The 19830-nt window shown below is 30.9% G+C and overlaps 1 protein-coding gene and 2 pseudogenes across 1 annotated transcript in view; 2 read left to right on the top strand and 1 right to left on the bottom strand.

Moving 5' to 3' along the window:
* Window positions 1-6865, bottom strand: part of LOC149167180 (DNA (cytosine-5)-methyltransferase DRM2-like) — a 150696-nt gene extending 143831 nt beyond the window's left edge. The window contains exons 1-2 of the mRNA XM_089432896.1: window positions 6464-6865; window positions 6155-6313 (exon numbers count right to left, since the gene is read on the bottom strand). Of these exons, the coding sequence (XP_089289022.1) occupies window positions 6155-6313; window positions 6464-6466 (162 nt within the window). The 5' untranslated portion in view covers window positions 6467-6865. The remainder of the gene's footprint in view (window positions 1-6154; window positions 6314-6463) is intronic.
* A 6987-nt stretch (window positions 6866-13852) lies between these two features.
* On the top strand, window positions 13853-14597 carry LOC149167179 (uncharacterized protein At2g34460, chloroplastic pseudogene; annotated as a pseudogene).
* Window positions 14403-15094, top strand: LOC149167178 (malate dehydrogenase 1, mitochondrial pseudogene; annotated as a pseudogene).
* Window positions 15095-19830: the final 4736 nt, after the last annotated feature.

Below are 19830 nucleotides of genomic sequence, written 5' to 3'. Positions count from 1 at the left end.
TAACTCCATTCAAGGCTTTCTATGGATATAGGCTACCATCATTGACAGATTTGCGTTCTCCCATACACCAAGGAGTCAACCAAACGAGATTACATTCTAGAGAATCAGCAGATCTTTCAAACTCTAAAGGATAACCTTAAAACGCTTCAAGCTACGATGAAATGAAGGGGAGACTAGCATTGCTCCGAACTAGAATTTGCAATCGGAGATCCTTATGTACAGACCACTTTTATGAAAAAGGTATGTAAGAAACTATCTTCTGAGTGTTATGGTCCCTTCGCAATCCTTCAGCAAGTTGAATGAGTAGCCTATTCTCTACAATTACTAGCAAGCGTCAAGGTACATAACCCATGCCATGTTTTTAATTTAAAGAAGGAAATTGCAGAGGATTTGATAGTTTCATAAGATTTACCTCCCCTTGATGAGGAAGGAAAATTGATCCTGATAGATGAGCATATCCTGGTTTCCAAAGATGAAAGGTTAAGAAACAGGCTTCTTAAAAATATCTGCTGCAGTGCAAAGATCTGCCCATTGAAGATGCCTCTTGGAAGGAACCTAACAGCTGCCAACATCCTTCATTGCTTACATTGATACAAACACATTCAGGAGAGCCAGACTTCCAATGAGCTCAATTCGTCTCACAAGCAAAACCAGAGCCAAATAAATGGTAATTTGAATTTACTGGTGAAATTTCATGGTATGACATGTTAGTCAAAGGACTCTGTTTTCGTCGATTTAGAGGATTTTATTAGCCAGCTCATCCAAGAAATTCAAACCTCTTGTCTGACATCAAAAATAATAGTTTTTGGTCAAATTAAAGTTAGAATTTAATTTGTGGTTCTAGAATCGAACATAGCTGCATGCATTCAAAAACAAGGGTTTCTCTAAAATTAAATCTAGAGGTGTGGAACTTGAATCCAATGTAGTTGCAAGAGTTCAAAAACAAGACTTAACCTTGAGCTAGAATTGTGGAGCTTGAATGCAACGTCGTACTTATTGCTTTCACCTCGTTTCTTGGCAACAACTCTGAAAAATTTTGGTCTAGCTGAACAAACACTATAATAATTCAAGATTAGTTTGTCTTTACAATTGGGAGTGGCTCACCTGAAAGCTTTGGTTATTCTGTTTATTGTGTATGTGATGGGAAGTTTAGTCTTAAATTTCTTCAATTTTTCACTCTAAATTGTTTTCCCAAGCATTTTAGTTCATAAACAAGTACAAGCAAGAGTTTTATTGTTTTACGGTTGAACCCATCTTTTAGGTATCAGCATCAAGCTTGAAATTGTATCGCTCGTACTAAAATTATATTGCTCGTACAACCAGCGTAGATCCATCTTCTTAAGTACGGATCTAATATATCTTAAGTATGGATCTAACATAACCCAAGAGGGATCAAATTTCTTTGCGGGCCAACTTCTTTAGAGTGCAAAATAGAATGTGTTAATTTTCATTATTTAAATTGTAATTTTTAATACTAAATAAAGTATATATAAGATCAAATAAGCATTTTAACCATAGTAAAATAAAAAAACTTATTTTTTTAATGATGGATACATCAAAAAATAAATGATATATAACATATATGTAATTGACATTAAAATATTTTACTTAACATGTGCATCAAGACATTTTATCACGAAAATTAAAGTGGGTTTTTATTATTAATATATTTTCAACCTACATTGAATATTTTTTATATACCACATTAAAATATTTTATTTTAACAATTTTTTTCTATATATAGATATATGTGAAGTTGATATCGACATAAATTTGTTAATATAGATATTCAAATAGTTTATTTAAATCTTTTGTTAAAATAGATTTGAAAAGTATAAGGTTTAAACATCTTAGCAAATTTTTTTACTTCTAATTACTTTAGAACATATTCATTTTTTTTATTATGGCCGACTAAGTCACAGGACACGTCTTCCAAGGTCCCGTGTCCCGTATTTTACGTGGGTGTAGTGTTTAGTGAGACTTTTTGGAAGCTTTTCCGGTGGGTTTTTCCGGTCAAATTTCTCTAAAATCCAGCAGCAATTTATTGAAATCGCAAGGTTGATAGGTAATTTCTGCACAATCAAAGCATCCCAAGGTTTTTCAGGGTGTTGAATCCAAATATGCAGTTAAAAAACCAGTTTAAATAATACAAATCAAGATTTAACCTCAATTTTTTCCGCCGGATTCCATCACCGAAATCTCCAAAAAGTCGCACTAAAGACAACTCCTTTTAAGTGTCCGACACAAAAACGGCCCTAAAACGTGTCGAAAACGTTTTTCATCGTGTCCTGTAAAATGTAAAACGTATTTGCCGGTTTTCGTTGTGTCCTGCATCTCGAAAAAGCATATTCTGTTGATAGGAAACGTTGCCTGCATAAGCTGCAATTTTTTTTGAAAGAAACAAATAATTTTTGAGTGGGGCAGCTTAATGATCAAGTCTAGGCCCTAGTATTGATATGCTATTCATGGTAATGTTAAATTCTTAAAGTAAAAGTGACATTCTCCTTAATCTTCATTTTCATCTTTTTACTTAAATTTTTAACATTACCATGAAATGACTCAGTATGTTTGAGAGTGGTTTCGGCCTCATTGGATTTCATATGGAGAAAGTAGAATTTTAGATTTCATTCAAAATGCATCAGACTTATCAGTTTTTCATGATTTCAGGATTGGGAGATTGTAATGTTTCCAGGTGACACCACCTGCCCGGGCTACCCCTGCCACTAGAGGACGTGGTCTACCTCCTATAGCTCCTACTTCTTGTTCTTCAGCTTCTAGAGAATAGCAAACTCCACTGCCAACTCCACCAGCACCAACATCTACATCTAGAGGGAAAGGGAAAGCTGTGGCATTTTCTCGCAAGAGGGGCAGAGGAAATCAATAGGATTAGACTTTAGTTATTTTCTTATGTGCTTGTAAGTTGTACTTGAACAATGAACATTGAATATTCAAGAATCAAGACCAAGCATATCACATTCTAATTTCTAAATAGTAAATTTTGATTTTATTTTTTTTAAGTGAACTATGAACTTTGAAAAGTAATTATATTTTAATTTGATTAGATAAGCTACAACCTGCAATTTAATATGGATAAAAAACTATATTTAGGTATATATATATTATATATATATATGAAACGTGTCCCCCGTGTCCTGTTTCGAGGTCGTTGCGTTTCGTATTGAATACTCGTATTTACGTGTCCTCCGTGTCTCGTGTCCTCGTGTCATGTGACTTAGATGCCCTGACATTATTTTTTTATTTATAACATAATTTTTATAGGGAGGACATACACATCCCCTCATACTGAACTGTAGAAACAGCATAGATCCTTCTTAAATAAGGATCTAACATTAACATAAGCCGAGAGAGATCCAATTTATTCGCGTGCAATTTTTGTTGTGAGCTACATTATTTAAATGTTTTATATAGTTATTTAATTTTTTTTAATTTTAAATTTAAAAAAAAAAAAAAGATATAATTTTTTGTGAGCTGACATTATTTAAATGTTTTATACAGTTATTTAATTTTTTTAATTTTAGATTTTAAATGTTTTATACAGTTATATATATATATATATATATATATATATATTTATCGATATGAACAAAATTTCAACTTTGATAAGAGACAGACATCCTTACACATCATACATCGTACTGGGTTGGGCGATAGATGACGAACAGACAAACTTACACTTCATACTGAGCTGAGCTGTAGAGTCTCGAGACCAAAACTGAATTGCAAATCAAAACATAATTCATTTAGGTTTTTTACACGATATCCGTTAAATACAAATTGAAACCTTATTGGACTATCTACTACAAAATTTAAGATCAAAATCTCAGTTATACAAATTGAAACCTTATTGGACTATCTACTACAAAATTTAAGATCAAAATCTCAGTTATACAAATTGAAACCTTATTGGACTATCTACTACAAAATTTAATATCAAAATCTCAACTGAGGGGCACTTTTAAACGGGAGAGAATCATTGCTTTGTTGCTGTTGTGTTGTCTCAGAGGTTTGTAGTTGTTTTCATTGCATAACTTCATTCCTATACTAATGCTTTAGAGTTGTACTCCCCACGAGGAAAATTTCGGTTTTCCAAAGTGCCCAATGTAAACTTTTGGTTTTTACTTACAATGGATTAAAGACATGTCTTAAGACATGACATTTGATGTGAGGCATAAGCTATGAATCCAGAAGCCATTTCTGGTGTAGAGGAAATGCATTTAGAATATAATAAAAAATTCCTAGCCCAAGAATTTGTCCTGGAACCGTTTATGGCGCATGGCAGTTTGCACAAGCGTCCAGAAACCACTCTAGTTATTTCTCAATGGTTTTCAGAAACAACCAAATACTGCTGGCCAATTTTGACAGTTTGACTCGGGATTCTTTTAAACCTAAAATCATTTTGGAAAAAACAACTGGCATGATCCTAAAAGTCTCCACTAAACCTAATCGGTCTACCGACAAGGCATCTAACTCAAAAAAAAAGTTGTCTTCAGTGCAATTTTTTGGAGATTTTGGTGAGGAATCCGGTGGAAAAAATTGAGGTTAAATCTTGATTTGTATTATTTAAAATGGTTTTTTAACTCCATATTATTTAAAATGGTTTTTTAACTCCATATTTGGATTCAGCACCCTGAAAAACCCCTGGAACACTTTGATTGTGCAGAAATTAGCTATCAAACTTGCGATTCCAATAAATTGCTGTCGGATTTTAGAGAAATTTAACCGGAAAAACTTCCAAAAAATCTCTTTAAAAACAACTCAAAAAAACTAAAAAAAGACACGTTTCTGATTACAAAAAAGACTTCCCAAAAGTCTCTTTAAAAACAACTAAAAAAAACTAAAAAAAAGACACGTTTCTGATTACACAAAAAGGAGCAACGGACCGGAAAACAAATAAGCACTTAGCTGTCTTTTTCGGACAGCCTTAACACTGGATGATGAATATAATCTCGATATTAATGAACCACCTATGTATTAATGCAGTTGTTGGTCAAGCCATGATGTTAACCCTAGAGCGTTAACATTTATGATTTTGCTACTTCAATCCTTCACTATATCTATTATGAAGTATGAACATAAAATACTGAGTTCAAATTTAGCTTATGTACTGTGATTGTCTTTCCACTTTGTGTTTTATCGTTTATTGCTTTCCGTATGAAATGAACTTATGAATTGATAACGAATTTTATTTTCTATTCTAAAAAAACCAAAATCCTTGGTTGATGTTTCTCTTGTTTCCTGCACCTTTTGAAGAAGCCTGCCCAAGTTTTCGATTCTTTCCAGACCTTTCCCTTACCCGTTACCATAAACCCCTTTTCCGTTATTTCCTGTTTCCGGTTTTCAATACTTGGAAACCGGATGGGCATAAGGGCCTGCTTCATCTTGGTCCTTCCAGGCCACTATGTTTTTGGAAACCCATTTCCTGCCATTTTTCATTTGCAGTTTCTGTTACCCGAAGACCCAATGAACATTAAGAGCTGTTAAATATTAATCTTTCCAAACCACTGTGCTTTTAGAAGCATATTTCCTGTCGTATTCCATTTCACATACTTGGAAACTAATGAGCATAAACGCCTACTTGATTTTGGCCTTTCCAGAGCACTCCACAAAAATTGAGAGAGGCGGAGATCAAGAGAATGCGCAATGAACTGACTATCTTCTAGATTGGTCTTTGTAGCCAAACCAAGAATGCAGTAAGTTTGATAATGGAGTTTTCATAAATGTAAAGGGGCTACGGTAGGGTATATGTCCAACAATCAGTTTGATACTGGAGTTTTCATCAAATGTAAAAGGGCTACGGTAGGGTATATGTCCAACAATCCAGATGGTCAAATCTGTTTAGAAAAAATGAATACTAAAAGTAAATTGAAAAGAATGAAAAATTAAAAGGCAAAGTCAGAAATCTAATGTCAGCGCCGCACTGAAAAAGCATTTAAAAAGAAAGTGGAGTAAGTGCCACAATGACAATATGACCCCTAAAATGAAAAGTTTGAAAGCAGTACGCATTTATAGAAAACTTGTTAAGGATTTGGGTTTTTGGAGTTTAGAATGCCGATTCCATTGGCATATATTTGCAACCCACTCCCCAATTTCATCACATGTAGAAGGATACGAAAAACATGGAAATGACGGTCACCTCATTTGTGTTGTTTGAGTAGAGTGGTTGCCATATAGAATCTCCATTTTCTTTTTTGTCATGCTCTAGTTTTGAAAACTCGTTGCCTCCAGTTGTATTCTTAATAGAAGATTCATCTTCTAAATCACTATCACTGTCTTCGTAATCAACTATGTTTACCTGAAAATAAAAATAAAAAACCAACAATAAGACTATCTTCATCACCCACAAGATTTTGCCAAAAATACAAACAGCATGGAAAAAAACACTAAACAAAAAGCCAAAACAAAAACTACTGAAAATCTCTGGAACATGCTCACGAGTACGTACCATCTTCAGTAACGAACTGCAATATGCAAGCACTTTGCGCCGAATGTTAGATGAGGGGATTAAAATAAGTAAAGAGTCCAGAAAATGTTCGAAGGCTAAAGCATGCAAGATTTCTTAATATTGGGATGTGAGTAAAACTAGTTGAATGAATGAAGTGACAGGTGTGAACACTTTAATACACAACACATGCATTGGAGAGTACGACCAACTCCTTCTCCTTCCCTTTCCTTCCCTAAAGGGCTGGGTTGGAAATGAAATTGGAGGGAAGTCCTTCCATTCCCTTCCCTAAATGGCAACTAAAGGGCTGGGTTGGAAATGAAATTGGATGGAAGTGGGTTGGAAAGGAGATTGGAGGGGAGTATTAATGACGTTCCTGGGCGTCGAGCAATTTCGTCTCCATACCCGCTATTAAAGGGCTGGGCTGAAATGAATTTGGAGAAGAATTTCTATGACAGTCCAACAGGAGCTATTTTATTAAAACTATTTGCTGACATGCTTGCTTTTGATAAGCCAAATTCTTGAAACAACAAATGTCAGATGTATGTCATATAATGCTTCCTCGTACTTTGTCATTGCATATCTCTTTATGACTTTTCAAATTGGTTAGTATTGATGATGGTAGTTAATATTATTAAAGTTAAATTTTTATTATTTTTTGAAAAGTATTTTTAAATCATTATAATTTTGATGAATTAAAAAATTAGAGAAATAGAGATTATAATAAATATTTTGAAATTTTCATTTGATGTACTTGAGATATTTTTAAAAAATATTCGTGATCCTGAACATTTTGAAAATTATTAAATATTTTATTTCAATATGAAATTTACAAGAATTTGTTCAATTTTCAATAATGTTTAATTTATTTCTTATACAAGCATGGTTTTCATATTTTATATTATGGTTGATAACATTTTCTTAATATCATAATTTTTTATTTTCTAATTTTTTATCATTCTATAATGTTTATTTTCTTCGAGATAAAATAGAGAGATGATTTTGATCTTTTGTATTGTTATTGATTAATTTTGGATAATTCCATAATGTTTATTTTCTTCAAGATAGAATAGAGAGATGATCTATGGAGCTCTTGCTGGTATCCCGTGGGTTGTTTTCTTTTGTAAGGAGGCCCACGTTTTTTGGATACGGACAGTCCACTATTTCGACTAAGTTGCCTGGGATAGGTAATGATCCCGAGCTGGTTTGTTAGGCGAAAAATGATTTTTTGTTTTGTTTATATGTCGGCTGGTGATACACAGAGAAGTGTTTGCTCTCTCTTTGGGACTGATGTAGGTCTCAATATCACAGTTGGTCTCAGGAATGTTAACTCATATGCTTGTAACTTTTTTATTACTTATAAAAAAGTTCGCTTTTTTCCTCGGAAAAAAAGAATAGAGAGATGATTTTGATCTTTTGTATTACCATTGATTACATTTTTATAGTATCATAGTTTTCTCTATCTTCTAATTTTTAGACACTACATAATGTTTACCTTATTCTTTATGTTGGAAATGGAATGATGATTTTGACATTTTATATTACTATTTATTATGTCTTTATATTATCATTATTTTCTTTATTTTCTTTCACTTCTATAATGTTTTTTTTAATAATATTATTATTGATTACACCAAGTTTATAGTATCATAATTTTTCTTCGTCATCTCATAATGTTTATTTTCTTTTTCTTGAGCCGAGGCTCATTCTACAATCCAGTTTGAGGGGATGTGTAAATATGTTTGTGCTCAATATAGAATTCAATATGGAGTTGACATGTTTCTCTTTTAAAATAAAAGTAAAATACACTCTAAATAGAAAAACAATGTTGACTATAATAAAAAATAATGAACATGCTATGCATATAAAGGAATTAGAAGTAAAAGAAATGTGAGTAAGATGTTTGAACCTTATACTTTTCAAAAATATTTCAACACGTGATTTAAATAAACTTTTTGAAAATATGTGTTAACTAATTTATGTCTATTTGAAAATATGTATTAACTAAGTTATGTCGATATCAACTTCATATATATCTATAAATATAGAAGAAGAAGTAAAGTTGTTAAAAAGAAATATTTAATGTTATATATAATAAAATATTCAATAATATATTTTAATACAAATTAGTATTAATGTATACTTCAAAATAATAATAAAAATCATTTTAATTTGGACTAATAAAATGTCTCGATATACATGTTATGTAGAATATTTTAATTTTAACAATGTATATATTGAATATTTAAAACATTTTCGATAGAAATCACATTGAAAGAGTTTGGTATAAGCTTTTTGAATCAACCAGTGTGGTACATCATGTAGTACCAACGAGTGTGGTACATCAAGTAGTTTTGATGATGAACCACACTAGTTGGTTTGAAACCGTCCACCAAACTCTTCCAATGTGATTTCTCCCAACAATGTTTTAAATATTCAATGTATATATTATAATGTTTTCAAATTTTCTTTTCCTAACTATTGAGGATTGTTTAATTGTTTTGGTGTTGAACATGAAATGTTGCTTCAGCCATGGGCCATCTAGGCTTCTTTTAGTAGGTCATAGAACATCGTGTACCATGTTATTTTGTCTAAGCTTCTTTTAGTCGGTCATAGATAATAGCGTACCATGTTATTTTGTTGAGAAGAGCAGAGACTAGTTGTGTACCATGTCATTTTGTTGAGAAGAGCAGAGATTTATCCAATTGTTGTAAAGTTAAATTAATTACTAGTTGTTAGAGGCAGTTAATTATGTTGCAAAGGAAATACTTCCAAACTAGACAACATTTTGTTCACATAACATATCACATCTCCTTTCATCTATGTTCTTCTTCCATATGTGTTTTCTTTGCAAAATTTGGTGCAATTAGTAGTATATATTGTTTTTAAAAAATATGTATATATCATGAAAAAAATAAGTTCTAAGGTTAAAATGTTTGAAGTGGTCTCAATATTTTATAGTTTGATCCTCTATGTACTCTATATGTCATTCAAAAATACAGTGTAAACAATGAAAAATTGCACACTATATTTTCCACTCTAAATAAGTTTGCACTTGAAGAAATTTGATCCCTATTGTGTGTTAAATGTTTGCTTGACATTAATCTATATTAATGCTTAGCCCTTATAACATCTTTTAGTATCTTAATTTTATTCATCTTTTAATTTTTATGGCCCCATAATATTTGTTTTCTTTCTTTATATAAAACTAGCCCTTTGGAAAAAAATAAAAACAAACTAATGATTTTTAATCTTTATATTATTATTAATTACATTTTATAATACCATAATTTTTTAATCTTCTGATTCTTCCTCACCGCATCATGTTTATTTTTTATTATTTATGTTACCACTAATTAATTCTTTATACTACTGTAATTTTCTTTATTTTCTATTTTTTTAATAATGTTCTCGTACATTTAAATGTAAAAACGTTTTTAATATTGTACAAAATAATAATTTTCTCCATTCTTTATTCAGTCAATAAGATTTAAAAGTAATAACTAAAAATAAATATATAATATTAATTCATTATAATTTTTGAAATAGAAATAGAATACCACTAACAACTAATCGTTAATTATATTACAATTATTTTTTTCAAATATCTTTATTGGATAACAACCCGTCTTCAATTATAGTTATTTAAGAATAGTTTTTATCGATATCTTTTTTCAAAAAGTAGTTTTATTGGATAACAACCCATCTTCAATTATGGTTATTTAAGAGTAGTTTTTATCGATATCTTTTTTCAAAAAGTAGTTTTATTGGATAACAACCCTCTTCAATTATGGTTATTTAATAGTAGTTTTTATCGATATCTTTTTTTCAAAAAGTAGTTTTATTGGATAACAACCCATCTTCAATTACTGTTACTAAATATTAGTTTTTATTGATAACCATTGATCTTTAATTATATAACAATTAAATTTTTTTAAAGTAGTTTTCTTGGATAACAATTTTATAATAATTTAGTAAGTTAATTGAATGTTGTTTTTAGGGTTTTTTTAATGGGTTAATAATGGTTTTTTATTATTTTAAAGTAATTAGTAATTATGATTATTTTTAATGTTGAGATGAAAAAGTAAGAATATAATTTATTTTTTAATTCATGTGATTCATAATGAATTAATATTATAATTTAAATAGTATTTCACTTATTATAATTTAAATATTATTTCACTTTATTTTTTTATTGTTGTTAATTATATTTTTCATTAATAAAAAAAATTAATAATATTTGATTTTAATAAATTAATTTAAATGTTATTTTTCAAAAACTAGCTATTTAATATAGTCTTATTTAATTCCCAGATGCGAGTGAATAGTCGGCTCAAGGGTACGAAGGTGGCGTGGAGGGTGGGCGCGTGGCCGCTCACAATCGCCAGATGTAACTACAGCAGGATGGAGACATGGTCTCGCACAAACTTATTAATTGCAGCATTAACGCTGCCCTCCCTTGAATTCGTTTTATCTGCGATGGCGCCTGGTTTGGTCCTCACTCCTGTTTCTCCTCCGCGCGCTTTCAGGTTCAACGAGGTGGCAGCTCCTTGTTGTTCCTCAAGCGCCAACTCCATCCCCTGCTTCCCTTCAGCTCTGGTTCATGGTGCTGACAGTTATCAGCGTGCTCAGTCTCCATTACATTCGGTGTGCTTACTCCTCAGTCGCTTCCCTGCCATTCCCTCTCCGTTTGTCAGTCCTGCTCTTCACAAAATGCCAAGAGAACGACCTAGAATGGGGTGCAGACAGGGCAGTTCTCGTGGCCGAGTCTCCCGCCAGCCATCCTCTACCACTTCGGACCCCTCGTTGGACGCTTCGAAGTTTTGCTGCAACAGATATCCTGCTACAGGAAGTGGCAGGGGCAGGGGAAGAGGGCAAGTCAAAGCTGAAGTTTGTTCACATCATTCTCACTCACATACAGCGTGATTCCGCATTCCCTGTTCTCTTGGAAACTCATCCTTCATCGTTTCAGTGACAGTCAAAATGTGTGAGGACGCTGTGGGTTCGGGGGAGGTTAATCCTGGGGCTCCTCTGGAACATAGGATGGCAGACCAGAACATCGCCCAGCGCCGAGACTCAGGCGGCTTGCCAATTTTGAATACAAATGCAAATGTTGGCCTAAGTGCACCAGCGGGAGGTGACCCTTCAAGTTCTGCAGCCCATCCGTCTGAATCCAAAGACTCAGACCAATTTGGGTGCTGAATTGTAGAAGAACAGCCAGCAACCTCGGATGAAGATTGAACTAGTTTGCGCCTTTGGTTTTTTGGTCAGTTGCCGAAGAAAGAAGTTCAACTCCCTCTGGATACATAGTTTTCATGCTTGTAAGCTCGTTGAATCAGGTCTCTGTCATTTCTATATGTCGGTCTCCACTATGAGGGTGGCTCTCTCTTATATGTTGGTGTCTGTTTATGTTTATGTTTATGTTTATGTTGGAATCTGTCCAAGAGCTAGTTGTGCACAAGTCAGTCCTGGTCACTGTATGGGTCAGTTTTTAGTCACTATATGGGTTAGTTTTGGTCATTGTCAAGATTTGGAATCTAATGTTTTCAGATACTACAAATCCTGATGTAAGTCAATATGCAGGTTCTCTAGTAAGTACGTCAAGAGTTTTTTGTAAAAATGCCAACTCCATGGCTAGAACTCTCGAGGCATCTGCCTCTCTGTAATATCATTTTTGTATCAATATAGGAGTAGACCAATTAAGAAAAAAAAAATATAGTCTTATTTAATAATATTTGTTTTTAATAAATTAATAACATAATTTAAATATTATTTACTTTGATTTATTTTTTTTATTCTTGTTAGTTATATTTCTGGATTATTTCTCATTAATAGAATTTTAATAATATTTGATTTTAATAAATTAATTTAAATATTGTTTTTCAAAAACTAGCCATTTAATATAACGGTTCCTTAATAATATTTGTTTTTGATAAATTAATACCATAATTTAAATATTATTTTTCAAAAATAGTCGTTACTTGAAATTATCGTCTTTACATTGCTCTCTATTTAAGCCTTTGTCATGGTCTGCCTCTCCATGTGGTCCTAATGTTGGTTCGAAACGGGTTGGCCAAAAAATTTTGTTATGTGATTTCCACCGAAAGATTTTTTTTTAAATAAGTTATTTTTATTTAGTTTTTAATTTTATTTTATATATATTATGTTTGGATATATTTTTAGGATAAGCATTCGTTGAAATTGTAAGTTTAAATTCTTGAATGTGTTCAGTTTGAATATCATAAATATTTTTTAATGTGTTTGGATCTATATATACATACAAAAATGTAACATAACAAATGAAAAGTAGTGACCTCAATAAAAAATGTGTTGTCAAATTCTAGTGAAAAAAAATCAAAATGCAAAACATTTAACCTTCAAAAACTATATTTGGAAAAGTCAAAATATAGAACATTTAATTCCATCGTTATATAAATTGTTATTATTTTTCATTCCAAAAAACTTATGATGAACTCTTCCTTTATTTCTCAAATAATTAATCAACCATTGTCAATATAAAATTGCTTTAATTTAGAATTGACATAAAATCATAAAATCAATTTTCAAATATTTGATTGGATCATAACTTGAAGGCTTTATTAGCCATTCCACAATACAATGCCAATTTAAGGAAAAAAAATCTAACATCTAAAGACTTAAGGAAAAACTATATGTTGTAGGTAGTTTTAATGGACAAAGTCACAAATCTAGTGTTTTCATCTATTTGTCATTTCAATTTTAATATTCTTATCATGATCTCATATATAATTTTTATTTACGAGAGAACTTAATTCATAACAACCTCCTAAATATTTGAGTACAAAATAATTATTTCGATTGTTATGACAAGTAATTACATCAATAGGTGTTTTCTTTGTGGGCTTCGGGTGAGCAGACATTGTTCTCCCCAGCCAATCATAAAGATTTATTTTTCTCACTAATCAAAATTCGACACGTGACCTTCCCTTCTTCGTCCTTTTCGTTCCTCTCCAACTTGTTGTTAACTCAATGTACTCAATAGTAGGCATTAACTCCTCGCCTCGAAAGATGATTGTACTTGGTGCAACGAGAGGAATCGGCCAGCCCCTTTGCTTTGTTAATGAAGCTTAACCCTCTCGTATATGATCTCGCTCTCTATGATATTGTTGGCATGCCTGGAATTGCAGTTGATGTTGATCATGTCAATACTCGAGCACATGCCTCAATTTTCTTTACTTTCTCTGACATAATATTATGGTTGGACATCACTTCATGGTGGAGCAAAATACAGAGCTATTGGGTGTAGTTTTGTTGTCTTTCGTGCCAAGTTTGTGGATAACTACTACTTTTGCTTGCGTAGTCACTTTGTCAAAGGACTTGAGATGTAGAGGAAAACGAAGCAAAAACAACAGCATGGCAGGTGGCTCTTATCCGACCATATTTCACAATATCATTCCCCGTCTATCTCCTGTAAGCACTCGCATGCGACATTTCCATGTCACATTTTGCAGCCTCAAGGAGGAGAAGGATGGACAAGGGAAACCAAATGAGAATAGGACGAATAAAGCAGGTGCCACAGGAAACACTAGTAAATGGATTGTAACCTAACTCGTATCCAAAGGATTCAATGTCAGGGTTGGTATCCGCAATGTGGACAGTACCAAGAACAATTTCCCCACTAATGATGCCAAAATTCAAATTGTCAAGGAAAATGTGACGGAGGGTGTTGCTAAATTGAGTGAAACCTGCTGAAGTTGTCATTTGTGCAACGGGGTTTCGTCCTTCGTTGGATTTTCTGGCTCCATGGAAAGTCGATAACTTTGGTACGATGAATCTAGTTGATGCATGTCGAAGTATTGGTGTGAACAGATTCATTCTTATTAGTTCCATCATAGTCAATGGTGCAACAATTGGACAATTACTTAATTTTGCTTATATTGTACTCAATGTCTTTAGCTTGACAAGTGACGACATTTTCAATATCAATGTTGGCCTTATCAAATCCCTATGTATAGCCATTGCAAAACGTTACCCTCAAGCATTAGTAAACATGACCAATAATCCTATTAATTCAAATGTACCCATTGTTGTTGAGGCTTTCAAGAAGGTTGGAACCTATAATGAAAAAAACTCTTTGGTGTCACCATGCTTGATGTAGTTGGAGCAAAGACTTTATATGTTGTCAAAGCAGGTGTCCCTGTGGAAGAAGTGAATGTCCTTGTTGTATGAGGACATGTCGGTGTCACTATATTTCCTCTCCTTTCATATGTTACTTCAAAACCAAATACTAATCTTTCAGATGAGGATATCAAAGATCTAACTTAGCGTACTCGAGATGGAGGAACTGAAGTTGTCACAACAAAAGATGGAAAAGGTTATGCAACATTGTCTATGGCATACGTTGGAGCAATATTTGTTGATGCATGTTTAAAGGGTTTGAATGGAGTTTCATATATTGTGGAATGTACATATGTTCAGTCAAACATTATTGAATTGCCTTTCTTTGTCTCAAAGGTAAGATTAGGTAAAAATGCCATCGAGGAGGTTCTGGGGTTGGGCCCCATCTCTCCTTTTGAACAACATGGTTTGGAAGCAATGAAACCTGAACTCAAGTCTTCTATTGAGAAAGGAGTGAAGTTTTCCACAAAAAATTGAGTCAGGACCCTCCTTATGGTACTTCAGTGTTCGATATTTACATTGAAGGAAGCTAAGATACTGCCATTTTGTCATATTTGTTTAGTAGGCACCCTATTGGGGTAGTTAGAGTTTAAATATGCTAGAGCCAGTTTGTGAAATTTTTGTTGAACATTGTGCAATATTCCATCCCAGGTCTGCTTCCAAGAAATGGAAATTTTTGTGGTCTTAATAAAGTTGGGAGGAAACCCATCGAATTCAAACTTTGAGCTTTTTGAAACGAGAAATAAGAGTCACTTTTTATGTTAAACTGGGTGAGGTACAATGACAATTTAGTGGAGTCGACAAGTATTCAATTTGTCATAGATTTAAAAAAGTCAAAGGTATTATATCAAATTGGGATCATGGTGCAACGCTGTTAAGAACTTTATCAGGTTTCAATGTGTGTTAGGAGGATCTTCGTTTGTCAAAGAATTATATGCACCCTTGTATTTTGCAATGAGAATACAAACACGATCCCTATTGAAGAGATTTGCACAGGGGCAAGTTTGTTTACAATATATGTGGGTGTGAGGACAATGAATGTTTTTAGATAATGGTGAGTGTTGCACCATATATTTCAAGTACTAATAAGGCCTCACAAGTTGCAATCCCTCTTTTCCAGTTCTTATAGCAGAGTATTGCACTTGCCACATGTGATTTATAGGTTTGATTCTCCAATGTTAGCTACTAATCTTGACTAATATTGGATGTAGATTCATCTATCCAACTACTACGGAGGTTCGGTTCTTGCCCATCCAAATTGTTTTTGCATCCCTAACAACTTGCAAGACTGGAAGCAATTAGGCACCAACTTCATGTAAGGGTTTTGGTGGTAGAGGCACTCTTATTATAAGCTCACCAGATAAAGGGACTTCAAAGCTCAAATGAAAAAGAACAAAACTAAATATGCGACAAATATGTTAAAACGGTCACACTGTGAAGATACATAAAAACTCAATTTTTGATTGTATTTCATTATCCATATATTTGGCTTCATTATTGCCTTCCACATTCTCCCACTCCTCCTATCAACGTTCCTTTGCACCTCTCAGCGCAATTTCTAGTAGTAAGATGATGGTACTTAAAATAATGGAAAGTCAATTTCCTGAAACAATGCATCGTCTTCAAATGAGCTTCACTTTCACAAATATCTTTTAATTTTTTATATGCTTTGTGAAGCCTTTATGGATTGGAGAATTTACTCTAGGTTTCCTCAATGCAATGTTATACCTGATTAACATTTTTTCATTTTGTAAACTTTCAAGGTGGATTGTGTTTGCAATGGGATCAGTGTTTCTTCTAATTTTTGTATTATATTTTAAATATTATGAAAAATTAGATTTATTTATACACATTAACTATATTAAAATATATATATATATATATTTATACAACAAAACATAAATACTATATTTTCAATTTTCATTTCTAAATTAGATGCCTTCATTTTTTAATTATTAACACATAAATTTCAATTTTTATGTTTTTGCCTTTTACTATAAAAGTTTATATATAAGTTTACATGATGACATTTGGTTTACACTAATTATGTTCATACATGCAAATTTACATTTAAACATTTATAATTGGATTTATATTGAAATGTTTATAGTTAAATTTACAATGTTATGTTAGTCAATAAAGATTTACGTTAATTTTATATTTCTATATGATTTTTAATATTGATTTTGTATTTTTGATATAAGTATTTTTCATAAATTTATAACTTTAATATATATTTATAATTTTATTATAAATATGATAATTTAAAAACATTCAATTAGCTTAATTTAAAAATGGTGTAATTAAAATTATATAACAAAAAAGTGCAGTTCAATGTGGTGAAACATAAATTTCATATTTTCATTTTTTTCATATTTTCATTTTTCATTCATAAATTCGATATCTCAAGATAACTAAATATAAATTCTATGTTTCTGATTTTCAGTTGTAAATTTGATATTCTTAACAAGTTACATAGTAGCTAGTACGTGCGGCTTAGTTTAGAGAAAAAAAAAAGGGCTATTATACAATACTCAAAATCTATAATGATGCTTTATATTTTTTTAAAATTAGAAATAAATATTTAGGAATATTATTTTATAACTTTAAAAAACATCGTTCACTAGCCATGTTCAATAATTTTTTTTTATCAATTGATGACCAAAATAAGCTATGAAATGTTATTGCACTACCAAATTCTACCCTTCATGGAGATATTAATTTGAATTATCAAATGGACAATATCTATCCACCATGTAGAACTCTTATTCACAAGTTAAAGAATTTTGCATTCAATTTGAACTCTTTTTTAATAAATGGTTTTGGAACAAGTTATGCAATTTGTAAATTTTAAAGATTTTGATAACAAACTGTTAATTATTTTCCCTTTATAAATATACCTATTTTATGAATTTTATTTTAAATACTAATTTTGGTTTTTTTCATAAAATTTAAATTACTTAGAACACAAATCAAGTTTGTTCAAATTTGGACTACACTAATGTGCTTTGTTTATTATTATATTAAGGTTTTATATTGCTACGGTCCCACATAGATGAAATATTTCACATAGATGAAGTAGTTCATAAATGAATTTTAATGTTATTGTCCATTTGTATCTATTTTAAGCTCTACACAACCTGGCTTGCAACCTTTATTTCAATATTAATTTAATTTTTCTAATTTTGGGATCATGATTATTGTTTAGCATACTCATCATTTTTTATGAATGGAAAAGTTTAATATATTAATAAAATAATAATATTTTTTTTTTAATTCTTCATTTGCTCATGATTTTTACCTTGACTCACAGGTTTTCACTGAACTAATGGTCAACTTTAGCTCATGAAAAGTTTAATATATTAATAAAATAATAATATTTTTTTTTTTAATTCTTCATTTGCTCATGATTTTTACCTTGACTCACAGGTTTTCACTGAACTAATGGTCAACTTTAGCTCATGAGTGCCTCAATTATCTACTCACATGCACTCATTATTAATGTTTAATTATTTGTCAGAGAATATTTTTGTACATAAATACCAACCAAATTTATGAGCACTCTATTGTCCTGACATTAGAAAAGTGTATAATAGAATATGCACAACACAACAACTTACCATTTAATAAAACACTTTTAGAGAATAATAAAATTTTATAATAAAATTTTATTATAAATGATTTTATCTTTTATTTTTTAGGTGAATATAACATTTACATATAATTACATTGTTAACTCAAGGAGGACTTAAATGATTTTATCGTTACTTTTATTTTACAAATTAATATTAGAAAAATACTACAAAATTCTTATTTTCCAAAGAGACGTGACATATTCAATGCAAAGTTTGTAAAGTAGTTTTAGTTGTCAAATAATTGCTTTAAGCAAAAATACATTATTTTCTTTATGGATGGGAAATTTTTTTAATTTAACTTTGAAACCGATGCTTGTGAATTTTAAATTTAAGTATATGTGTTGAAAACTAATTTTTTTTTAAAAGAAATATATTTTGGAATAATTATTTTTATTGTAGAATTTTTTTACAGTTTAATATAGGAGATGTTGTCACATTAATGTTATATATGTGTGTATTATTAAAAATAATAATAAAGTGTAAATTTATTTATGTGCACATATATTAACATGATTTGTTTGGTATATCATGATCATAAGGGGGAGATTTCTTTATATTTATTAACATGGAACGCTAGAATATTGATAGATATCATTTCCATGGGAATCTAATAGTGAAAAACTAGTCACATAAAAGAGCACAATAGCACGATTGAATTCTTATTAATACTAAAAAGATAAATGTTCAAAATTTTATTTTCAATAATGATGGGATTCTAATTTATGTAGATAAAAATTTGAAAATTAAAATATTTTCATTTTTATTGACGTTACATTTATTGTAATTAAAGATAGCCAATAAAATTTTAACAATGAAATATGACAAATATTATAATGTATTTATTATATGTAATTTAAAGAAAAAAACAGATACAAATGTGAATTGTTTAATATAGAAAAAACATTATAACAATTACACTGTTGCTGTTGCTGTAATCCATTCTAGAAACATCAAGTATTTTTATAAACTTTTAATCAAATCTTAAATTTAAAAATATATTTATACCTATCTAAATTAATATTTATAAAATTTGCACATTAATAAACAAATCTATATTTTATATAAACCTTTTATTATAAAATTGTTTTCATCATTTTATTTAGTATATACAAATTTTACATTTTTATAAACAAATTTATAAAATATAATTTTTATATTATAAAAATAATTTTATATTTTTAATATTATTTTTTTATATGTTAATATGAATATAACTTATTTATTCTTAATTATTAAGATTTTTTTCATAATATGTGTCCTCTTAATGATATATTTTTCCCACAGATAACTGCCTCCCTCACTGTTAGTTTCAATGGATGTAATACACGTAACCGTCTCTGTTAGTTTCAATGGGTGTAATACACGTAACCGTCTCTGTTAGTTTCAATGGGTGTAATACACGTAACCGTCTCACTGCGAATTTCAAATAGGTATAATTTGATGTTATTTCCGCAGTACCCATCAAACCTGGTCGGGAGCAACCTGCACCGATCTGCCACGAAATAATAAATAATGTGCAGTCTAAGCTTTTCAATGATTTGATTTCTTTTTCAAACTTGGTATTTTCAGTTGTTTTTC

The sequence above is a fragment of the Pinus tabuliformis genome, chromosome 5_1 (genome assembly GCF_031772625.1).
Source record: "Pinus tabuliformis cultivar Carrire ecotype Pingquan chromosome 5_1, CPIR1, whole genome shotgun sequence".
NCBI classification, from domain to species: domain Eukaryota; kingdom Viridiplantae; phylum Streptophyta; class Pinopsida; order Pinales; family Pinaceae; genus Pinus; species Pinus tabuliformis.
The sequence above is the reverse complement of the archived record's forward strand: the minus strand, read 5'-3'. Positions and strand labels throughout refer to the sequence as shown.